Consider the following 23,055-nt stretch of genomic DNA (forward strand, 5'->3'; position numbering starts at 1 on the left):
TTCACCTGCATTGTGTCTGCAATCAGGATACCCAAAAATACAGAGTAAAAAGATGCATGAAAGTGCCAACTCATGGGGTGTTTTTGTAGCCATGGGGGCTATGGGAAGGCAGAGTGATCCTTCAGCATGTCCCAGTCCCTGCCATGTCCGTGTCACAGCCTCAGCAGTGTGTCCTTACCCTCGCAGTCCTTCTCATCAGACCAGTCCCCGCAGTCGTTCTCCTCGTCGCACTTCCAGCGGTTGGGGATGCAGTGCCCGTTCCCACACTGGAACTGGTAGTACCGGGAGCAGTTTGGGGCTTCTGTCGGGTTTTCTGACAAGGAGAGGAGAGTCCTGTGAGCCACAGGGGCATCTCAGCAGCCCTCAGCACAGCTCAGACGTGGGAACACCTCAGAGATCATCACCCTGAGCAGCACAGGCACTTTCCCCAGCATCTCTTCATCCCCAGCATTCCCATTCCTTCCACCCCTCACTCTGTTGCCACCACTGCTTTGTCTGTGTTCTTCGTGGCCAGACACCACCCCTGATCTCAGAACCAGAGCAGAATCCCCCAGAGCATGGCAGAAATGGAGGAGCAAACCCTGCAGCTCCGAAATGAGGCTGCAGCTGCCTCGCCTGGCTGGGTACAGCTCCTACAGCCACCCAGGGAACAGTGGTAAATATTGGGTTTGGCTGCAAACTGCCTGTCTGCTCAGAGCTGGGAGTCTGTGCAGTAAATATGGTCACAGAGGAGTTAGTCAAGCACAAGATGTGCCAGGTTTTCTGCGTGCTTCACTTCACCTGCCTGCAGCAGGAGGGAAATGACACTGATCTCCAGGTAGGACAGGCTGTGATGTGCTACACTCACACACATGCACACACACATGAGTGAGAACATGAGGAAGACACTACTCCATGCTCCTGGAATCCAAAGGAAGCTGGAGCTGCAGGAGGCCCTGGGGGTGCTGCTCACCACAGTTTGCTTCGTCAGAGTAGTCGCCGCAGTCGTCCATCCCGTCACACTTCCACACCAGGCTGATGCACACCCCATTCTGGCACTGGAAACTGAACTGGTCACAGGTCCGGTGGAACTCGGGGTCCTGGGCTGCAGGGAGAGGTTTGGTGTAAAACCCAAGGGCTTCAGGAAAGCTTGAGCACACTCAGGGGCAAGCACGGATTTCTAAGCAGGTCTAGAGCCACCTCTTAGGAGAGCTGGCAGCTTCCTGGTAGCCTGGCTCTCCCCAGGGCTCTGGTCTCATGCTGTGGCCACCCTGCCTTGGCAGAGGTGCCCAGTGTGACACTTACAGCACCCAGCATAGCTGGCATCCCTGGAAGCCTGGCTGTTCCCATGGCTGTTTTCATGCTGTGCCCACCCTGCCTTGGCAGAGGTGCCCAGTGTGACACTTACAGCACCCAGCATAGCTGGCGTCCTCGTCGGAGCCGTCGCGGCACTGGATGATGCCGTCGCACACCATGGAGTGGAACAAGCACTGCTGGCGGTTCTTGCACACAAAATCCATGTAGCGGGTGCACAGGGGCTCTGCAGGGATGGGGGCAGGACAGGAGGACAGGAGGACAGGGCTGGCACCTCTGCTGTCCTTGCAAACAGCAGTGTCACCCACCAGGGACCGCGCAGGCCTGAGTGCAGCACGCAGATTTTGGGGACTTAGGGAAAGCGTCCCATGACAAAGGGTTTGAGCTGTGTCCTGCACAGGCTGCCCTCACCAAATCACCTCTCAGGGTGGGCACAGGCACCAGGAGGGGTTGGTCACCTCCCTGGCAGTGTCCTCCCAGTCTGTGCCTTCTGCTGACCCGCCGATTTCACAGGGGGCCCGTGACTGCACACTAAGGCTTTCCCATTATCTCCCAGGGCTTTACTCCCAGTGGAGCAAAGTGGCTTTGCTGCCATTTCTGGCTTGGGCAGAGCAGAAATGCTGCCAGCCCTCAGAGCTGGGCCCCAGAGCTCCCCCTGAGCCCGGTACCCACCACAGTGCTGCTCGTCCGAGGCGTCGGAGCAGTCGCTGACGCCGTCGCAGTGTTTGCTGGTGGGGATGCAGGTGCCATTGGGGCACTGGAAGCCGTTGCACTTCTTCTCTGAAATGCAGAATTGGGTGGCTGTTGTGTGTTTTTCGGGGTTTCACTAAAGCTGTTTTAATTAGCGAAAAAAAAAGCCACGGTTGCCTCCGCACTGTGATTGCTTTTGGAGGGGTGGGGGCTCTCCCCCTGAGTTTGCTGCTGGGTAGCTCAGTGGGTGTGGGTAGCTCAGTGGGTGTGCAGAAATCCCTCCCACCCGTGGCAGAGCCCCCCACACACGCAGGACACGTTACCACAGCTGGCAGGGTCCTCGTCAGAGCCGTCCTGGCAGTCGGCGTCGCCGTCACACGCCCAGCGCTGCGGGATGCAGTGGCCATTGTGGCACTGGAAGCTGGAGGCCTCACAGGTGTGATAAACTGCTGAAACCAGAGCAGGGGGACACCTGAGCTGTGGGCTGTCACCGTGTCCCTGCTGAGCTGAGAGTATCAGCCCACACCACCACACCCTGCTCCTTGCCCTGCCCCAGGATCTCCCATCAAGGCAGCACAAGCAACCAGCCCATGGAGACCAGGCAGGAGAATTCCTTGAGTCCCAGTTTTCTACTCTTGCTCACAAGCCTGCTGTGCCTCAGGGATGGCTTTTGCAGGGTAGAGATGTCCCAAAGCTCTCCCCAAAGTCAGCAGCCTCTGTCCCTTTGATCTCAGTCCTTGGGGTGCGTGGGCAGAGGTGACAGAGGTGGCATCGTGCCAGAGATGGTGAAAAATGTCACTGAGATCAAGCAAGCCTTGGCAGAGCTGCAGAGCCCCCCGTGCAGGGCAGGACAGAGTCAGAGAGAGCTTTTAATTAAAGCAAACAAGGCTCTTCTATGTTGCCAAAGCAAACAAGAAATACGATTCTCCCTGGGGGTTATCCTTAGGCTCCTGTCAGGAAAATATCTGCCTGTGGGGTATCTGGGTTGCAGCCTGGTTTGTGTTGTCACTTCAGAGACAAATCCTGCTCCTCAAGCTGGAGAGCACTCAGAGTTATTGAGAAAAGCAGTGTTCAACTTAATTAAATTGCACGATCCTGAGTTTTAGGTTAGAGAGTGACATGCACTCGCAGATATTTGGAAATAGTACAATCTGGTGGCAGTAATATTCTATTAGGTATTCAGCATGAAATGTAATTATTTTAGATAAGAGCAATAATTGCAGCCCAGTGAAGTCAGACGGAATGTTCCTCAAATAATTGTGATCCTCTTAGATAATTCCAACTTGGGAGCTTTACAAACCCGACACGCTTTTTGAAGTAGGCTCCTCTCCTGTAGTAATTCTCTCTGGAGAAACGCATACCAGAGATAAGTGATACCAATATAAATTAAACCTTCTTAGAAAGCCACACTCATGGAATACTAATGACCAGGATCAGCCCTGGGTGCTCCAGGCACAGCAAATGCCACAGGGGTGAGCAAAGAGGAGCTCAAAGACCTGGAAGGGATCTCTTAAATCCTCGTGCCAGAGCCCCGGGACAGCTGGTGCCACTCTCTGTCCCAAAGGCTCCAGGCTGATGCCAGCATTCCCAGGGGCTGTCCTGGTCCTTGCAGGCTCCTTATGCCATGGAAAGCACTGCTTTTATCTTGAAATATCCCATGTATGGCTTGATAAATACAAACCTTGTGTCTTTCACTGATGGACTGCTGCTCTGCCTACTCTGAGAAGTTTCTCCTCGTGCAAACACTGAGGTTTTTGGTTTGGTTGATAGTTTTGCTTGATTGTTCCTAGTGGAAAAGGCCCATGCACTGCTATCTGTTGTTTTTTCTGATGAGAAAAAGGCTCTGTGTGGGCGTTAATCTCAGCAGGCTGCTGAGGAGCATCACTGTGGTGGTGAGGAGGGTGGAGTGTTGTGACTTTCTGCTCCAAACACACAGTGAGGCTCACAGGTCTTGCTGCACAGGGGGCATAAAGAAGGAACAAGGTTATTTCTGCCAGCCAGGCTGCTTTAATACCAGTTCTAAGTAAAACCACGAGTGGGTCTTCTATGTGGGACCCCCTGCTTAGGGCACCCTCTTCAGGTTTTTGAGCCTGTGGAGCAATGAGGCTGCCAGAGGAGGACTAAAGCTGCCAAACTAAACTTCCCAAACTAAACCTGCCTCTTCTTCAGACCAGCTGACTGTGGAGAAGCTGCAAAGAGCGTGCCTGTTTTCTGCACCTAATTAATGGCAAGGAAACAGAGTGAAAGCTGTGAAATGCTGCCAGTGGCCAGCAGCCTGGTTGCTGCCTCCCTGCAACACGGGAGCTCTTTTTGCAGGAGAACCCTTTGGCTGCTCAGCAGCCACAAAACCATTTCCCATTCCACAGAGCTTTGCCTGTGGGTGCAGTCTTGCAGGTAAAAAGCAAAGCTGGGTCACTGTGTGAGCATCTCAGAGCTGCCAGCAAATTCCCAGTGAACCTGGGGGAAAGAAATCCTTGCATTTGGAGCATCACATCACCCTAAGGTGCTCTAACAAGCAAGGAAACTGAGGCACAAGACACTGGCTAATGTCTCCCAGGCTGGAAGTAAAAAGTAGGAGCAGCAGGAGGTTCTTGAGCAACACCTGAGCACTCACCAGTGCAGTTTGCTTCGTCAGACCAGTCCCTGCAGTCGTTATCCCCATCACACATCCAGGACAGACGGATGCACATCCCTGAGCTGCAGCTGAACTCATCGTTCCTGCACTGGTGAGCTTCTGCAAACAAAATATTGGGCTTCAGGTCACAGGAATACCCAAGGAGCAGACAGGAAAGCTGGACACTAATGGCACAGAAGTCTCCCAGCTGGAACATGGCGAGGGGAAGGACCAGCACACGGCCTCACTCTCTTCCCCTGTCCCTCACTTCCCAGTACACGATGGTGCTGTCCCTAATTCCCAAATACCCTGTAAATGCTGGTCCTGTCCCCCATTTCCCAGTCTCCAGTAAATGAGGAGGAGACAGCCTGGGTAAACAGAGGGATCTTCCCCTACATCACCCCTGAGCAGCATCCAGAGGAGGAGCAGCTTGAGCAGCACAGAGAGCGCTGGAGAGCAGCTGCCCACCCGTGCCCAGGGCAGGAGGCTGAGTGTGGGCACTCACCACAGTGACTTTCGTCGCTGTTGTCCCCACAGTCGTCCTCCAGGTCACATTTGTAGGACAGGGGGATGCAGGTCCCCGAGCCCTGGCAGCGGAACTGGGTCTCGGTGTCGCACACGGTGGTTGCTGATGGAGACAGGAGGAGGAGGAGGTGGTGGTTAGAAAATTATTTCTGCTTCCTGAGGGTGTGTACTGAGTGCAGGGAAGTGGAAGGACAGGGACAGAATCCTGCCAGTCCAACCTGAATTCCTGCTCTTGTATTTTAATGCCATTTTTAGGCACTCCATGTAAAGCAGAGCACACAGGGGTCCGTTTTCTGTCTGGGGATCAGGACTGAAATTCCTGATGTCCATTCCCAAGCCAGGGAGCAAGAAGCCAAGGCTGTAGAGCTGTCTGCTCTCCCCCTACAGAGGGGACTGAAACCTCAGGTGCTGGGATGAGACAGGGCAGCCAAAGCAGGGGAGAAGCTGGCCATGGGTGTTGCTATCCAAGGCAGCATCTCTGTGCCAAGCTGGTGACCTCTCTCCAAAGAATGGAGAGGTTTTCCCACACCTGGAGCCACTGAACTCAAACTTGGACTCCACTGGCTGGTACCTCAACTTTGTCAGGGAAATAAGTTCCTTATTGGTACAAAATGGGCATAAACAGCCTCTCTCCTGGTCCTTCAGTGATCCCTAACCTCAAACCCAGTCCTTTTTCCACAGTGCACTAACCCAAACCCTTCAGGCTGTGCAAAGCTGTGGAACACCTGCCCCTCCTGCACACATTGGCAGTTCCTAACTTTGCTGAAAAAGGTGACCCCCATCTTTAATGTGTGAACTTGATTTATTATCTCAACGAGAGGCCTGTGTCAGCACTGTCTGCTCTCTTTTCCTCACTGGCTGTGCCCTCAATTAGCTTCAGAAGACAATTAGTGCAAGAGACAGTTGGCATCAGCCTCACCAAACTTGAGACACTGACGCCTCATCTGGTCAAGGGGGCTGGGACAAAACCCATCCATTTTGCTTTGGGAGTTGCCAAAGAGCTGAGTTACACCCCCAGAGAGCCTCTTGCTGTCCCTGACTGTGAGAGGAGCGTGGAGCATCAGCTGAGGTGCCAGCACAGCAGACACCTGAAGCTGCCAGGCCAGTGCCACCAGGACAGGACACTCACGGCAGTTCTTCTCGTCGCTCATGTCCCCGCAGTCATTGTCATTGTCACACTGCCAGATGCTGTTGATGCAGTTCCCGTTGGAGCACCTGTACTGGTTGGGCAGGCACGTGTTCTCTGGGGCAGGAGGGACAACAGAAACAAGCTGGCACGAGGCTGTGCTTCCAGAAATGGGCCACCCTCCTCCCCGACAGAGGACAGGTCACGCCGACCTCTCGTGGTGGCAGAAGCCACCTCAGCCCTGAGCAGCAGCAAGAGCCAGGCAGGACCTCACCTTCCTTTATGCAGGTGTTGTTCTTCATGGCGTAGCCGTGGGGACAGTCACACCTGAGCTCCCCGCTGGGCAGCACCGTGCTGGCCACCCCCTCGGGGCACTTGCAGCTGCGGCCGTTGTTGGACCTGGGCAGGCAGAGCAGGCTGCAGGGCTTGGTGATGCAGGCGTTCTGCCCTGCAGCAGGGCAGGAGGAAGGGGACAGTGTCAGGGCAGAGGCACGGGAGTCCCAGTGTCACCTGAGGCACAGGAGTCCCAGTGTCACCTGCCACCCCAGCATGGAGGCACAGGAGTCCCAGTGTCACCTGCCACCCCAGCATGGAGGCACAGGAGTCCCAGTGTCACCTGCTTTGGGTTCAGACCCCCTCAGGAGCCAGCTCTGCAGGGCTGAGTGCTGAGGTCACCCCTAGGAATGCCCAGAGCCATCTCCAGGGAATTTTAGGGCCTTTAAGGGGGAAAGATTGGCCTTTAAGGGGCACAATTCATCCGAGTGGCTTTGGAGGCCTATCAAAGGATGTCAGTTACACCCCCAGAGTGCCTCTTGTCCCTCCAGTGTAGAGCCCTTCAGTGGTGTGGTACCCATCTGGAAATGGGTACAAACAGCCCATGGGGGTCAGCACTACCTTGTCACAACACAGACAGATGATTAAAGGAGGACAAAGTTGGTGCAGCCCTGAAATCCTGTGTTTTTTTTGGTCTATACAACACTTTGATGGAAAAGCCAGGATCTGTGACATAAACTATGAGGTGCCACCACAGCTGAGAGGCCTATGAGCTCTCTCTCCTGGCAGCCAAAAGCAGAATATACCCCTCATAAAACTCATTCCTGAAAGCCTCAAGCCCTGCAGGAATGGGGATATATTTAGGATATGCAAGCCAGGATGGCCCAGTGGGCTGGGAACCTGTGGAAATGGGGGATGAACACATTTCTAAATCCCAGGGAGGATCATCTGCATCATTACCTGTTGTCTTTCCTCTGTAAAAGATTTTCATATCCATGATCCCGTTCAGTCGGCCGACCAAGATCTCCATCCTGGAGCCGCTGGTTTTGGATGCTCTGAAAATACTCAGCTGTGACCAGTCGTTCCAGTAGATTTCATTCTGAAACACAGGCTTGGCTCTCAGTGTGAGCAGAGGCACCACCAGGGCTGTGCTCATCAGTGCTGCCTGCACTAATCACCCTAAATACTGGATGTGGGGGCACATGGAGAGTGAAAAGTGTCCCCAACCCAGAGGGAGAGGAAGAGAAAGGCCTGAGGTGGGATTTGAGCAAGAATGAGAGTGACAGAGTGATCTGCTGTGGCAAACATTGCAGTGCAGCTGCTTGGGAATGTTGGTCCTGGATTGGACTGCACTTGCCTGCTCATTTCAGGGATTTGTGGGAATGTTTCAGGGAAGCAGGCAGAGACAAAGTGTCATGCCTGCTCCAAACCACATCCCTATTCTTCAAATTCAGTGTGCTCCGTGCTCCTCCAGCACCAGCCTCAGAGCGTGCGTGCTACGGAAACACTGACAACGGGGAAAACAAACCTTAAATACAGCAATGGCATAGGGGTGAGGCAGGCTGTCCAGGATCACAGATCTCTGCATCCCATTGAAATCCACCCTCTCGATCCTGTCCATGTAGGCTTCGGTCCAGTAGATCCAGTGGTCATCCACAGAAATGCCGTTGGGCCACCGCACGCCCTCCGAGACGATGCAGCCCGCCAGCGACCCGTCCATGTCACTTCTGTAGATGCCAGCCCTGGAGTCCCCCCAGTCTGTCCAGAACATCAACCTGGCAGCAGGCAGAGAGGTTACTCTAAATCCACACAGAGCAGCTCATCAAAAGGAGCCGGGTGAGGAGAGGCAGGGGTTGGAATGCTTCACATTCCGCGCCTCTTGCTCGACAGGCCTTTGAACAGGGAGCTCTGCAATTCTAATGAACACCACCAGCAGATTTATGAGCAGCACAGAGGCTTTTGAGCTGCAAGCTCTGTGGTGGGAGTGCAGCTGCAGGTTACCTTGCCATGAACTGCTTTGGTTTGTCAGAGCTTACATTTGCAGCCGAGGCCAAACCCCAAAAAGATGTAACTCGGAGTTGGCTCTTGAGTTTGAGCACAGCTCAGTTTCTCACGCATCACTGCAGCTTTCCCCAGTGACCAGACCAGTTTTACAGGCAGGAAAAGTTATTTACTAATGGATATGTATGGGTAGGAAGGAATTAACAGTTGGTGATCTGTGCTCTGAGGGAGTTGGTGCCTTAGTTGGGGATGCAGTGGTGACAGTGGGCTCCACTGCATCCCCAACTAAGGGCAGGACTGTGCTGTGCCTGTCCCCGGTTGCACACTGCCAAGCTGTCCTCCCTGAGGAGGAAGTGGTGAAGGAGCAGCAGTTTTCCCTTGGGAATAGCAGGGAAATACTTGTGATGTTTCCTTTCTTACCCATCTCGGGGAACCAGAGCCAGGGCTCTGGGTCGCTCCAGTATCGAGGAGTTGAGGACTGTGAGTCTCAGGTCTCCATCTGGATTGGCAACCTAGACCCAAAACCAAACCCAGGACAGGTGTGTTTGCTGCTGGCACTGCTTGAAGTGACACAAATTCTGTGGCAGGCAATTATTGCTCCTTAATAAAATATGCACTGCCACGGGTGGGCAGAGCTGTACCTCGATTTTGGGAATCCCAGCGTTGACCCAGTAGAGCAGCTGGCTGAGAGGCTCAAAAGCCAAAGCTTCCACTGTTTCCAACCCAGTGCTTATGATTATTTCCTGCCCAGAGCTGCCGTTGAGACAGAGACGCTGGGGAAAAAAACAAAAATAATCAGAATAAAAGACGAGGAACTGCCTGAAGCCTGAAGGCCAGGTGACAGACAGCTCGGCGGGGAGGAGTACCAGGACAAACATTTGCGTTTCAGGGTGCGGATGCAACACCCGGGTGGCAAGGAGGGGATGCCTCCCTGCTCCCAGCTCACCTGGATGATGTCCAGAGTGACATCAGCCCAGTACAGGCAGTTGTGCTCGTAGTCAAAATCCAGGGCCACAGCCCCCCTGAGCCCGGCCAGGGGCAGCTCCTCGCTGACGCCCGAGGCCAGGTCGTAGCGGTGGATGGAGTAGCGGGTGGCGTAGAGGATGAACTCGTTCTCCTCTGCAACAACAGGGCCTTATTTAGTGGCCTAAACTAGTGGCCTCGTTTTTGGCTACTGGAGGGGCAAAAGAAAGGAAATAGCAGGTGTTTTTCACCGCTGGTTTAGCACCTCGGGGAGGGAAAGAGCTTTTGTCTCAGTGGGGTTAGGTTAATGGGAATGTGGTAACAGCCTCACGTGGGGCTGGGCACACACTGTGGGCATTGTCTGGTCCAGGAGGAGGAGGAGGAAGAGGAGGAGGAGGAGGAGGCACAGAACCTGCCCCGACCCTTTTCTTTCCACTTTAGTGCTGCCAATAAGAAACAAAATACTGATCTCCTCTTCCTCAAAATAAATAAAAAAAAAACAACGTTAAAAAGAGTGGGAGTGATGCAACTCTGCAAATCCTCAGGGACTCTGGCCCCCAGGCAATATCCCAGAGTGGGTTTTGTTTCCCGATGGAGCCGAATCCAGGTAATGGGATCCTGGTCCATGACAAAGTCTCCTGGGCATTATCCCACCACCAGTCAAGTCAAATAATGCTATTAATGAGTAGAGCTAATGTCAGTAAGTAACTCTGGCTGTGCATCCCTAATGAGATTATAGGGAGATATGAAACAGATACTGTACATGAAAGTGTTACCATGGAGCGAGCCAGCACGGATCCCCAGATATCTCTGGGAACACAGCACTTCAAAGGCTGGCCCGGTGGGGACAGCAGGTTTACTTTGCAATCAGCAGGGCCCTTCTCAGCATGCCCAACACAGCTCTCCAAATAGCTCAAGAGGGCTCAGAGGGGTGAACAACGTGTCAGGAGTAAAGCTGAGTGCAGAGCTGGCAGGAGTCCCAGCACAGGGGATGCTTCCCCGTGCTGCTCCGCACCTGGAACATCTTTTGCGTGCTGAAAAATTTTAGGGCAGTTCAGGGGAGCCTGCTGCTGGTGGGTCTGGCTGCTCTGCTCAGCTCCCCAGCCCTTCCATGAGCCCCTGCCCTGCCTGAGGCTCTGGAGCTGCAGCAAGCAGCAATGCTGATCACGCAGCTCGTGACGGCAGATTAAATTAAAGCTCTAATGAGCAGAATGCAAATAACTCTGGCAGCACAGGGGCACGGGACTGCTACAGTGCCTTTTACATTCCAGAGGAGAAAATAAGGATTGGGGGGAGTGAATTCTGGCAGGCAGAGGTGTGAGGGATGAAGGTCTGCCCTGGTCTGGCCCCAAAGGCCATCGTTCAGCTGCACATGGTGGCTGTCTCAGAGTGCGACCTTCCCAAGGGGACCTTCCCAAGGATGGGGGTGTCTGATCTAATTCCTGTCTTTCTGCTTGGGTTCAAGCCAGCTGCAGCAAGGACATGACCAGGATAAGGGTGGCAGCCTGCCCCTGAGGCCCTCAGAGGGCTCTGCACTGTGGGCAGACCCTGCTCCTGAGCAGGACCCTCAGAAGCTCTGCCCACAGGACAGGAGAGGGCGATTTGTAACCCACCCAGGCTCCTGTGTCACAGGTTTTGTCTGAGAGCCCTCTGGGACTCTGTGCCTGGTCCCTGAGGCACCAGCCAAAGGTTTTATGAATGGACTCCTTGTGCCCAGAGCAGCTCCCGCACGCACTCACCCGCCAGCGGGCACGGCACCAGCTCCCCCTCCAGCCGCGACTCGATGTCTCCACCCGTGCAAGTGTCCCCAGAGATCTTTCTGTAGCTGCAACACACAGAGCCAGGCAGTTTATTCCATGGAAAAACTGTGAACAAACCACCCTGCGCAGCCAGAATAAGCTGTGGTGTTTAATTGCCATGTATGTCCTAACGTGCCGTTCGTTTGCTGCCACTCTTGTGGGTTTTGTGGTTGGTTGGGGTTTTTTTAATCACCAGTAAGATAAATTCCAGCACTTGGAATATCAGGTTGCCCTCCCAAGCACAGCACATACCCTCGAGTCTTCCTGTAGGTTGAGCCAACAGGGCAAGGGACTGGTGGGTCATAGGGCTTCCCAGCAAACTCAGGGTCAGGGACACAAACTTCTAAGGATAAATCATCGCTCAGTTTGAAGCCAAAATCACTGCAAGGAGAAGAAAGATGTAGGGAGGGACAGGGAAAAGCAAAAAATGCAGCCATGCTATACCATGGGTCTATTTTTGCATAGAATTTTTAAGAACTCAGAGTGACCCTTCATTCATTATCAGTATTTAGCTGCACAGAGTATCTCCCAGCCAGACAGGATGTTTCAAGAACACTTTGCAAATCAGCTTTGCCAGTGGCCAGGCAGGCTGGGGAAGGTGAGGCAGCGGGGCAGAGCTGAGGCAGTGTGCTCTGCAAAGCTGGCTGCAAGCCCCAGTGCTGCTGCTGAGCTGGCTCAGGTCACTGCTCTGTCTCTTGGCTGGTCCTGCTGGCAAAATGGGAGTTACAGTGCGGCTGTTCTTTGGAAAACGCTGTGGGAGAGAGAGGTTTTGTCAGTGGGATTTTGTAGGGAGCCCAGGGCTGAATTCTGAGGCAGGCTCACACCAGCGCTGCTCTCAGTCTGCTCGTGGTGAGCCAGACTTTGTCTCAGCATCAGACAGGAGCAGTCTGGTGTGAGCTCCACTGAAAGGCCAGGCCCTGAAAAAGCAGTTCCCTTTCTAACCCCAAACCTTTGCATCAGTTTGCCAGAGCGTGTTTCCTGATCCTGAAAGCAGTGTCAGGATTGTGGGAATTGCAGTCCAAGGGCAATAGCAGGGCCAGCTGCACCCCTGTGGCTACAGAATCACAGATTTTAGTGGATCTCTGTCTGTGATGGGAAATTACCCATTATCATTGGGAAGGTGATGGATTAACAATACTTCCCTCTTCCGTGGAACCTTTCAGAGGCTCCCAAAAGGCTCCAAAGACATTAATTAAGTCTCATGCCCTGTTATTCATGAAAGGATGTTTTCAGTCTGTTTGGTTTCCTCTCTGCTATAAAATGAAGCAGCGACATTCCGAGCTACGTAAATTGGATGTTTGTTCACTCGGAGCGATTGGTCACGGACACTTATCTTGGATTTACAATCCAGACTAGAAGAAATTAATTGGTATTTTACCATTCAAAGTCCTCCCTCGTACAAGAGCAGTTGGAGACCATGACAGGCCTGTCAAAGTCTTCCCCATTGAAGCAGGTCGCATGAGGAGTCCTCCTTTTGAAAACGGTTTTATGCCCCAGCAAACATTCATTGCCTCGCTCGTCCGAGGGTGACCACAGCTTGTAGTCATTCTCTGTGCAAGGGACCCCTGAGAGGAGAAACAAGGTCGGGGTGCAGAAAAATGCAGCATTTGCAGAGCCTCAGGTTTAAAGACAGAGAGATGCTGATGTCCCTGGGTACCCAGGAGTGCCAGGCGTGCTGGCATCCAGCCCCACACCACAGGAATGTCTCTTCTCCTGGCAACCACTGAGAAAACGAGGACACAGCCTTAAGCTGTGCCAAGGGAAGTTCAGGTTGGACATCAGGGAAAAATTCTTCACTGAAAGAGTGATTGGGCACTGGAATCACCTGCCCAGGGAGGGGATGGAGTCACCATCCCTGGCGGTGTTTAAAACAAGACTGGACGTGGCACTCGTGCCATGGTTTAGCTGATGAGGATGTGTTGGGGCTTTTCCAACCAAAGGTCTTTTCCCACCTAGTTCATTCTGTGAATGATTCTGTGATTCCCTCCCCTCTCCACCCTCCCCTGGCACAAAACTTCCTCCAAAGAGCAAGGCCCCAGCCCTATCCCACAGGGAAGGCAAGGCAAGGAGAGCTCCAGCTGGGAGCGTGCGGCGGCACGCGGTGACAGGAGGGAACAGGCAGCTCCCTGGCAGTGACAGGGAATCTGAATGAAGTCGTTCTGGTTACCAAACAGATCTGTTCCCAACAAAACGTCAAGGGAATCGGTGATAAATTTTAGTCAAGCAAATTCCTCTGCTGGGTTTAACTGCGCTTTGATTAAAATGCTGCCTCGCAATCAAAGCTGAAATGGGTTATAAAACATTCATAGGCACAAGCCTTCAGAAGGAATTTTTTTTTTTTCCTCTTTTCCTTTTCAACAAATTCCTCAGTGAGGGGGGAAGGAATTCAGAGAGAGCACAGGGCACACCAGTGCCTTCAGCAGCTGTGTCCATGTGGACATAAGACACTTGGGACAGGGCATGAGGAGATGCCCTCTCTCCAACAAGCAGAGCCACCCCAGAGATGGCTCTGCCACCCGTCCCCTTACCCAGCACGTCAGTGGTGTTGATCTGCAGGATCAGCCAGCTGTGGCCATTCTCCTTGTAGGAGCCAAAGATGGTGAATATGGTGCTCTTCTCGCCGGGCTCGGTCAGGAGGCCGTACACAAACACCGGCTTCTCCGAGAACGTGAACACTTTCCAGGTTTCCCCTTCGTTTGTGCTGTACCTGCACAAAAAAGGGGATTGGGAGAGATGCCAGGGGCATGTCCTGCCTGCTGCAGGGCACTCTCTGCCATCCCCAGCCAAGCAGCAGAGGCAGTCCCTGTGCCCTGACACTCACTTGAGCTGGTCGGTCTCGGTGCCTTGGGCGATGGCCACCAGAATTCCACCGTGGTCACCCCAGGTGTAGTAGTGGGGTCCAGACAGTGCCTGGAAGAGAGACAGTGCTGAGGGGTGACCAGAGCTGTGCTGAATGAAGGGAAATGGCTTTGTCAGAAACTCTGCCTGAGCCAAGCTAATGCTTCAGCCTTGGCCAAATCAAGTGTTTGGTGGCACCAGAGATTCAAGCATTTATGGGACACCATCTGCAGATGAGAATAGCCAGCCCATTTCCCCTAAGAGATGTGTGTAAAAGCTGCCCTGAGCCCTGGACTCTGCTCTTCCTGTGCTCTGTGCAGGGAAAGAATCAGTGAAGAACTGCCATGACACAAAACCAGAGTCCATCACTCCTCCTCTCATTTGTCACCTCTGTGAGGTTTTCCTGACACCCAGCAGTGACTTGTGGCCATCCCAGGACTGCAGAGAAGTTGGCCCTCAGGCTGTGGAACGTCTTGTGAGTGTTCAGAGAGAAGTGGGGCCATGGCATGCAGAAACAAGCCCTGGAGACAATTCATCCATGGCAACAAGCTTGGATCTCACGCTCACCTACACCTGCAGCACACAATCAGCTTTGCTTTCCCATCCAGGGAGCCCAGAGCACCTTGGGATGCAAACAAGGAGCGTGTCCATGCCAGACCCTGCTCACAGGACGTGCTGTCACACTTGGGGACATTCACAGGGCACTGAATGCATTGTTCCTTTCTTCTCTGGGCTGTGAAATTACCCCAGTGATCTGCAGAGCCTCCCAGCCTGCTGCTGGCCAAAGCTGAGCAGAAGGAGTGGTGCTGCTTCTCAGCTCCACTGCTGGGTCATTCTGCACCTCTGCTCATGATACTAAGATCAGTCAGGAGCTTTGGATCAACACTTCCTCAGAATGTTTTAACTGCACTCCAAGGCAAACCTGTGGAGCTTGGCACTTGAAAGTCTCTGGTTTTGGATACCCTGCCCCATCTGCCAGCTCCTGCCTGGCTGCAGGGTCCCCACAGCTGCTCTCCAGCTGGGTTTTGGAGCCAGGAGCAGCCTCTGAACCACCTTTGGCATCAGCCAGACCTGTGGCATGTCCCCAGCCCCACTGCAGCTGCCCAGACCTCACCCCGACCGCTCACACTCGCGGGAGGAGAAGGAGGCTGCTCAGCTCCCAGGATTAAATAGCTTGCAGATGTTGGAATACCACATCACACTGGCTGCAGAGTGCACAGGCACACCACAAACACTGCCACAGACCAGAACATCCACTCAGTAAACAGCAGCAAACTCCCCATAAACCGAGGGCAGCGTCCCATTTCTCTGGAAGAAGCCAGAGCCTCTCCAAACTCTCTCACACACAAAGTCCTGGCTGTCAGTCCCATCTCAAAGACACCAAATGCCCCGTGCTGAGGAGAAGTCCTGCCAGGTGGAAAGGAAAAACAGAGGAGGGAGCTCTCCTGTGTCTGAATCCACCATCCACACCAGAGGTTCATCTCCAACCAACCCACACCTGGTCCTTCACCTAAAAACCTTTTTCCCTTGTTTTAAGGCATTGAGCACCTTCCAGATCTTGGATTCATACGAAATCACCTTTAATGTAACTCATCTATACTGCTGCCAAAATTCTTCCTGTTCCCCCACCAGGCTGGCCAATCTGGCAGGTGTAAGAGCAGCCTTACCTCTCTCCACCTTGCTCCAGCACTGCTCGAGACATAAACATTGGTTTTCCTTGCCATGTTCTTGCCAACGGAGCCTGGGAGAATGGGAGAAATCATCCTTCTTGAGGAATGCAAAGTGATTGCTTAAAAGGAAGCCAGACACCTCCAAACTATTTTTATCTGTGATTGAGGAGATGAATTTTCACACTATAAATTAATCCCTTCAAAAGCAAATATTTCAAGGACTATTTCAAGTTTTAAAAGCAGATGGGGGAAAAACCCATGGCTACAAACATGATTAAACAAAATGTGTGCTTTCTTCAGTAACAGAGCGAGACAAACAGGAATTTCTGAATCTTAAAGAAGCCCTTCACAAGGATCAGGAAAGAGGATCAGAACAGAGCAGGTTTCTCACATCTCTGTGCTGCAGTGAAATGTTCATTCTGTAATTACTGTATGGGGACTGCAGCAAAGAAAGGACAGCAAAATGCACCATTTAATTGCATTTTATAACCTGCTTGTACAAACTAAATACTGCCTGGCAACAACACCCCCCAAGCCAAGGGAAAAGCAGTACCAGTGGCAATGATCAGTCCTGGCGCTGACTCCTTGGAGAGAATGGGCATCCTGCGCAGCTGGAAATTCAGCAGCTGGCTCAGGCGCTGGGCCAGGTGGAGAGAGCAGCCCTGGGACAACTGGGAAAGCAGAACAGTGGATCAACATCCATCCCTCATGCTGTCTAGTCCAGTCCTCTCTGCTTGGAAAGGCCAGGAGGGACTCTTTTGTGGTGGCATCGCTGTTTCAACCTCTTTTCGTAGAGTGACGTGTTCTCCGAGATCACAAAGCCCACCACTAATAAACCACATCCCCAAATGCCCCATCTGGGGGGTCTTCTCCCTCTCCCACCACCCCGTGGTACCTGGCAGTCGATGTGCTCCCCATAATGGGTCTGAGTGGGGGGCTGGAGCAGCTCCCAGGTGCCGCCCTTGTCGAAGGTGATGACGGAGCGCATGTTCTCCTCGCTGAAGGAGCCGTTGATCAGCGTGGCGATGTAGACGCCCCGCACGCCTTCCACGCGGTGGAAATCCGCAAAGGGCTCGTTGGCAAAGTACCTGTGGGGTCGGCAAAATGGAAATTGAACCCCTTCCCATAAGTCTGGGGATGTGGGGGATTGGCAGGCGAAGGTAACGCATTGATCCGGCACAGCCAGAAATCGCGGATTTTGGTCGATGTTCTCATTTGCCATGGGGTGAGTCGTCGTGGTAATCACATATCCTCTGAACAGAGAGAGACAGCTCTCTCCCAGGATTTTCCTGGGAAGCTGTGAGAAAGCTCAGAGAAAAGAATGAGAAACAATTCCTATCTCCACTTGCTGCACCTGTTGTTGTGCACATGTGGAATGTGTTATGGAGATTTGTTTACCAAAGGGTGGTTTTTTAATTGGGCACTGGATGGTGTTTGGATGGATTGACCAATTAGGTCAAAGCTGTATCAGACTGTCGGTAAGGGTTACGAGCTTCTTAATAAGTATAGTATAGTATAATATAGTATAATAGAATAAAGCAATTAATCAGCCTTCTGCAATCATGGAGTCAGTGCTAATTATTCCCCGTTCAGGGGACCATTGCTGTGATAAGTCCTGTCTTACCTGACCAAGGTGTCGCTGCCGGCTCCCCCTGGGCTGTAGTAGAGCACATTTTCTAGAGACAGGGAGAACTTCAGGCCCTCAGCCTCCGAGATGTAGAGGTTGGTGCGGTTGTTGTCATGGCTGACACACACAAACACCTGGTCCTCCGAGGCATCAGCAATGTAATATTCCTTTGGGACACAAAGAACGGGCTTTGTGTGTGTGTGTGTGCACACATGGAGGGTTTGGATTCCTTCTTAGCTTGCTTCCACCTTTTTGTATTTTTTCCACTCAGCAGGAAGAAAATCTCCACTTTGCTTTTTCTGTTGTGTTCCCCCCACAGTGATTCCCATCCTCTGCCCTGCAAAGCCCCCTGGAAGCAGCATTGGTGGCCAAGCCCCATGTGTGCTGGACCTCACCTCCCTGAGGCTGGGAGTGCACCCCACTGCTCTGCCAAGCACCAAAACTTGCTTCTCATGCCCTCCTGCATCCCCACCAGCCTGGGGACACCACAGCGTATCTGGTTCATGCATCAAGGACTCTTTGCAAGCCCTGGTGCCCTGGGCTTCCTCAGCCTGCAAGAATTGGATGCTCCAGGTCATGCCAGTGCACCCCACGCCATGGGAAGAGGGAAAGTCCCCAAAAGCAGAGTCAGAGCAGTGGGATTAGCCCCTCTCTGGTATCTGGGCTTTGCTGCCAGCCCCCATCCCCAGTGACTGTCCAGGTGCCATCGTGTAAACCGCGAGATCATCCCAACGTGAGCCTTTGCTCTGCCACTCCCCCAGCAGGGTCATACGAGGTCCCTTCCCTCTCCTGCAGCATCTGGACCTGCTGCTGGCACTGCAGGGTGTCCTTGGCAAGGCAGGGAGCTGGGAAGCTGCTCGGGAAGCACCACTTACCTTAATTGGATGCTTGGTAACGAACTGTGCCACCCGCATGGGCTTGCGGTTGAAGGAGACCCAGAGCTGGACTGAGGGGGGCTGTGAGCTGCCGAGCAAACGCTGTGCAGAGCACAGGGACACGTTAGGAGGGGCTCTCACCCCAAAAAACCACCCTCATCTCCACTGCGATCACCCAGTGCCTGGGATTTCCCCTCCCTGCATGTGGGCAAAGCACAGCAGCTGCGCGATGCTGGGAGCAGTGTTCCCCACTCAGGGTTTAAATTGCCACAGCCAGGCCTCAGCAAGGAGACAAACTGTCCTTCCTGGGCAGTCAGGTGGGGGTAAGGAGGCTGGGTTTAATTCCTCCTTTCTCCTCAGAGCACACTGACCTTTCCTTCCTATTTTTACCGATTTGCGCAAAAACGAAAGGCTCCGGCGCGAAGCCGAGAAAGCAAAAAAGCTGGGGGCAACCTATTTCATACAGGATGCCAATGGTGAGGACCTAAACCCAGATCTAGGCTCCAAAAATAAGCGGCCTGGTTTTTGGTTTGTTTTTTTTCTTTTTTCCCCAGCCTCTGTATCACTAAGCAACCATGCCTCCCACGGAAAGGAGCAGAAGTCAGAGCCCTGGGCGCCACTGCCACCCAGCCTGTCCTTTCCCCAGCACCGCCCCTGCTGCAGCCAGGCTTGGAGGCAAATGCCTCATTCCAGAGCTGGGGATGTGATTCCCAAATGAGGGGCTAGCAGCCAGCCTCGCTCTGTCTCGGTGTTTCCCAGCAGCGCTTGCCGTGGGGTGGAATAGGGGTGATTTTATTGATGTTTAGTCATTACAGCTGCAGGAGGAAGCAGGGAGTGCTGCCCGCTGGCCCCTGAGTGCTCCAGAAGCAGTAAAAGCTCCAAAGCACCCCCAAATGGTGCCCAAACCCTCCTCATGCTTTCAGGATGCTGTCCCTGAGCTCAGTGGCTTCTCTGCAGAGACACAAACCACCCCCAGTGTTTCACCCTACACCAGCACCGAGCCCTCGATAAAATCTCCTGCAAACCACAGAGCAGGCACAGTGCCAAGGGGCTGGGCCCTGGGAGTTACAGCCTGTACTACCTGCAAGGGGGACTTCTGAGAAACTGAAATTGCTCTGCAAACATTCCCTGCCTCTGTCAGACACCGCTGTGCCCGCTCAGGGGGCAGGAGGTGACACACCTGTCACTTACTGCCTAGGAAACCCTCCCTGGTTCTGCCAGCAGTCACCCCTAAATAAAGGGTTCCTTCTTAAAGCACTCCATGGCAGCTGCAGGGGAGAAATGCATCTTCTGAAAAGAAAGCTGCTCCTTACATTCTAGAAGGATCCGGACTTTATCCCTCTGATGCTGTTTCTGATCTAGAAAGGCCTGGCCCTCAGAGGAAGCACAGACACTTTCTTGCTTTCTTTCAGGTTTGTTCGAACTTGGCCAAGAACTGGCTGCAGAGGGACCAAAAGACCACTTTTGCTCACCCACATCCTCTTTTCTTAGGCAAGCAGACTGAAAATGCAGCTTTCTTTCCAGGCTGGAGCACATTAGGCTGCTTGGACCTGGTCCACATTTGATGGTAATCTCCTCTGACAAGCGGCCTCCTTTAACCACCGAGCTGCCGAGCCACATCCCCCTTCCCCTGCCACCCCCACCCCGACGTCCTTCCCAGCCATCCTGTGTTTTTTCCCGGGTCCCAGCCCTCTGCAGGATGACCTACTTCTGCCCAGCCTGCCCGAGGCAGGGGTATGGAAACACCACTGGGAGAGCGGCACGGGCAGCCACTGCTGTGAGCCCACAGGGGCTGGCAGCTGCTGGCAGGCTGGGTGACACCTCTGTGACAAGCCAGTGAGGTCTGAAGGCTGTGAGGCGCAGCAGAGAGCGGCAGCACCCCTGGCAGATGCTCTTGCCCGCCGTGGCTCTGCACCGCATCCACCCTCGGCAGCGAATTCCTCGCGCGCCACTCACCACAGACTTGGTTGCAAACATGTATTTGTCCCTGAGCTGGAAATCTTCGACATCTTCCAGGATGACCTCCTTGTTCTCCCGGCTCTGGAAGAAGTCTGTGCTGCGGATGACGGTCGAGGCCCCCGAGGGCTCGTGCCGCTCGATGTACACCGTGCTGGGCTTGTCATAGGGCTCAACCCCCCTGGGGACCACAGGGGACGTGGTGGGATGGCAGAAGAAGGCAGCAGGAGCAAGGAGATGGGGTAGGAGAATGGGAAACATCCTTGGGTGCCAGTGTGGGTGGCTGTCACTTGTCACCTTGCTGTGCCACATGCCCAAAATGCAGGGTGAGGGTAGCAGGGCTGGAGCACACCCTGGTACCCAGACTCTTGGTTGCCACAGGGCAGCAAACAGTGCAAGAAGTGAGGAGAGAGAGAAGACAGGAGCTGGGGAGGACAGGGGATGTGGTGGGATGCGGTGGGATGGCAGAAGAAGGCAGCAGGAGCAAGGAGATGGGGTAGGGGGAAGAAAAACACCCTTGGGTGCCAGTGTGGGTGGCTGTCACTTGTCACCTTGCTGTGCCACTTGCCAACAGTGCAGGGTGAGGGGAGCAGGGGGCAGAGCTGGAGCACACCCCGGTACCCAGATTCTTGGTTCCCACAGGGCAGCAAACAGTGCAAGAAGTGAGGAGTGAGAGAAGACAGGAGCTGGCTGCAATACATACCAAGAAAAGGACTTCACGTGTTCCTGAATCATTATCCAGGTCTGGCCAAAGTCATCTGATTTCCAGAGCTGCAACAATAAAGGTGAGAGATGCCAGTAGGATTGGGACACAGACCCAATCCTTCAAGAGACCCAATGGCTACTCCCATGCCTGAAAAGTCATGTGGCAGCTCCAGGAGCAACATGAACTTTTCTGTTAATGATAGATAACCCAAACAGCAAAAAAAATGTCCTTTAGCCTTCTACCAGAAGGATTTCCCACTGTTTCACCTCCAGGTTTTACTCATTGTGTCTATCTGAAGGTGCTGTAATTATTTTCAGTCTTTACCCAACAGCTCCAGAGGGGAAAAAAAAAAGCGTTTGTATTCAAGCAGCAATTTGTTATTCAGGACCCAAAGCCAAACCACAGGCCCACATGAAACACTGCAGAGGTCATCCTGCCTCAGCTGCCAGTGCTCTGTGGTGAGTTATGGCCACGATAGCTGGGGTGATGGATGTGCTTGGGAGCAGCGTGGATGGAGGAGAAAGGAAGGGAAATAAGACAGGCAGCCTGCAGGGACTGTATCCTCATTCTCCAGAGGAGAGAACAGGACAGACTGTAGGGAAGGGAGTGTCATGCAGATTTGGACAGCTCTGCATGTGAGATCAGACTCCCTGAATGGCCAAAGCATGAAGCCACATGGCCCTGGCACGAGGCACGGTGGCTCTCAGCTGTGAGAGGCCACAGGAACATCACAGCAGGGCAGGGCTAGGATGCTGGTTCCCCACCTGAGCCAAGTGCTCACCTGTTTTTTTGGGTGAGACCTGTCGAAGCCCAAGAGGAGGTTGGGGTTCCTGCTGTGCAGGAGGAGGTCTGCTGCTCTGAAGGGGATGGAGAAGCCTTGGATGGTGTTGCAGAAGTCGGTGGTGATCCAGAGGTACGGGGCAAAGGCATCCACAAAGATATACTGGGAGTGGAGGCACAGACAGGGGAGAAGGTCAGAGCAGAGCTCAGGCTGGCAGCAATGAAGGTGCACATCCCAAGGGAGCTTTTGGGAGGACAAACTTTGGAGGAGAAGAATTTGCCCCTCTCCCACCACACTCTGACCCTCACCAAGGCACAAGAAGTGCCTGGCACATGCCACCTCTGCCCCAGGGACAGCAAAGGGGTGTCCAGGCTCCCTGTGACAGCAGGGACAAAGGCCCAGCTGCCCTCACCCTCTTGTTGTCAGCTGGGCTGTGGTAGAACTGGGCGATGGCCACCTCGCTGCTGTTCCCCCCATCGAAGCTGAACCTCTCCGAAATCTTCTTAAAACTCTTCCCATAGTCATAGGACACGTAAACCTGCAAAGAAGAAGCCACACAATGAGAAGCACAAAGTTTTGAGCTCCCTTCTGACAGATTTGGTGAAAACTCAGTGAACTATGAGGCGGGGAAAGATTTGAGATTTTCCCAACCATGCCTTGAACCCATGGGGCAGCACAGAGGATATTTAATATTTTTGTGCCTCTGAACCCAAACTTGTGGGACTTTTTTTGTGTCTCTCAGGACACAAGAGCAAGTCAGGCTGTAGCTCAGCAGCTACCATCACCTTGCCTGGCCCAGAAGCCAAAGGTGCACCTGGAGAGGGCCAGGGTGTGTTACTTACATCACTGTTTTTGGGACCCAGCAAGGACAGGCTGTCCCTGGCCAAGGCCACAATCACGTTGCTCTTCTCTCCTGCCCAGTGAACGACCATCTGATTGTGGGAATCATTGAGGCTGACCTGCAACACCAAGGAAAAGGACACCCTGAGTCACAGCCTCACCCATGGGGACAGCAAACATCCTCTCATGCCACCCTTCCTTGGAAATACCAGACTCTGGGAAAACCCATTCAAAGCAGCATCTCTCCTGAACATGTTGGCAGAATGTCCTAAAAGGGTAAGTTTTCCCTTTATTCTTCCTCAGACAAATAGGATTTGGGCAATGATGAGAATGCAAACTCAAACCAAGGACTGGGAAATGTTTTCAAATCCAGGCTGATGAGGCCACAGGGAAGCAGAGGGCCAGGCACTGATCCCTTCTCTCTGGTGACCAGTGGCAGGACTCGAGGCACTGCCCTGAGCTGCTTCAGGGGAGGTTT

At 53.4% G+C, this 23,055-nt stretch overlaps 1 protein-coding gene across 2 annotated transcripts in view; it reads right to left on the minus strand.

Moving 5' to 3' along the window:
• Positions 1-22,690, minus strand: part of SORL1 (sortilin related receptor 1) — a 40,670-nt gene extending 17,980 nt beyond the window's left edge. Inside the window, exons 1-29 of one of the 2 annotated variants that reach the window (XM_041480619.1) lie at positions 22,580-22,690; positions 22,150-22,275; positions 21,738-21,899; positions 20,954-21,021; positions 20,251-20,431; positions 18,295-18,396; positions 17,417-17,586; positions 16,688-16,880; positions 16,346-16,463; positions 15,790-15,863; positions 14,106-14,194; positions 13,813-13,991; positions 12,663-12,849; positions 11,537-11,665; positions 11,225-11,310; positions 9,469-9,641; positions 9,164-9,295; positions 8,943-9,034; positions 8,050-8,296; positions 7,482-7,620; positions 6,523-6,696; positions 6,252-6,365; positions 5,103-5,225; positions 4,598-4,717; positions 2,307-2,429; positions 1,966-2,073; positions 1,388-1,519; positions 953-1,084; positions 179-313 (exon numbers count right to left, since the gene is read on the minus strand). In XM_041480619.1, the coding sequence (XP_041336553.1) occupies positions 179-313; positions 953-1,084; positions 1,388-1,519; positions 1,966-2,073; positions 2,307-2,429; positions 4,598-4,717; positions 5,103-5,225; positions 6,252-6,365; positions 6,523-6,696; positions 7,482-7,620; positions 8,050-8,296; positions 8,943-9,034; positions 9,164-9,295; positions 9,469-9,641; positions 11,225-11,310; positions 11,537-11,665; positions 12,663-12,849; positions 13,813-13,991; positions 14,106-14,194; positions 15,790-15,863; positions 16,346-16,463; positions 16,688-16,880; positions 17,417-17,586; positions 18,295-18,396; positions 20,251-20,431; positions 20,954-21,021; positions 21,738-21,899; positions 22,150-22,275; positions 22,580-22,669 (3,898 nt within the window). In that variant the 5' untranslated portion in view covers positions 22,670-22,690. Of the gene's footprint in view, positions 1-178; positions 314-952; positions 1,085-1,387; positions 1,520-1,965; positions 2,074-2,306; positions 2,433-4,597; positions 4,718-5,102; positions 5,226-6,251; positions 6,366-6,522; positions 6,697-7,481; positions 7,621-8,049; positions 8,297-8,942; positions 9,035-9,163; positions 9,296-9,468; positions 9,642-11,224; positions 11,311-11,536; positions 11,666-12,662; positions 12,850-13,812; positions 13,992-14,105; positions 14,195-15,789; positions 15,864-16,345; positions 16,464-16,687; positions 16,881-17,416; positions 17,587-18,294; positions 18,397-20,250; positions 20,432-20,953; positions 21,022-21,737; positions 21,900-22,149; positions 22,276-22,579 lie in introns of both variants that reach the window. The other variant, XM_041480618.1, reaches the window with a different exon arrangement.
• Positions 22,691-23,055: the final 365 nt, after the last annotated feature.

The sequence above is a fragment of the Pyrgilauda ruficollis genome, unplaced genomic scaffold, assembly GCF_017590135.1.
Source record: "Pyrgilauda ruficollis isolate IOZ18807 unplaced genomic scaffold, ASM1759013v1 scaffold52, whole genome shotgun sequence".
In the NCBI taxonomy this organism is placed as follows: domain Eukaryota; kingdom Metazoa; phylum Chordata; class Aves; order Passeriformes; family Passeridae; genus Pyrgilauda; species Pyrgilauda ruficollis.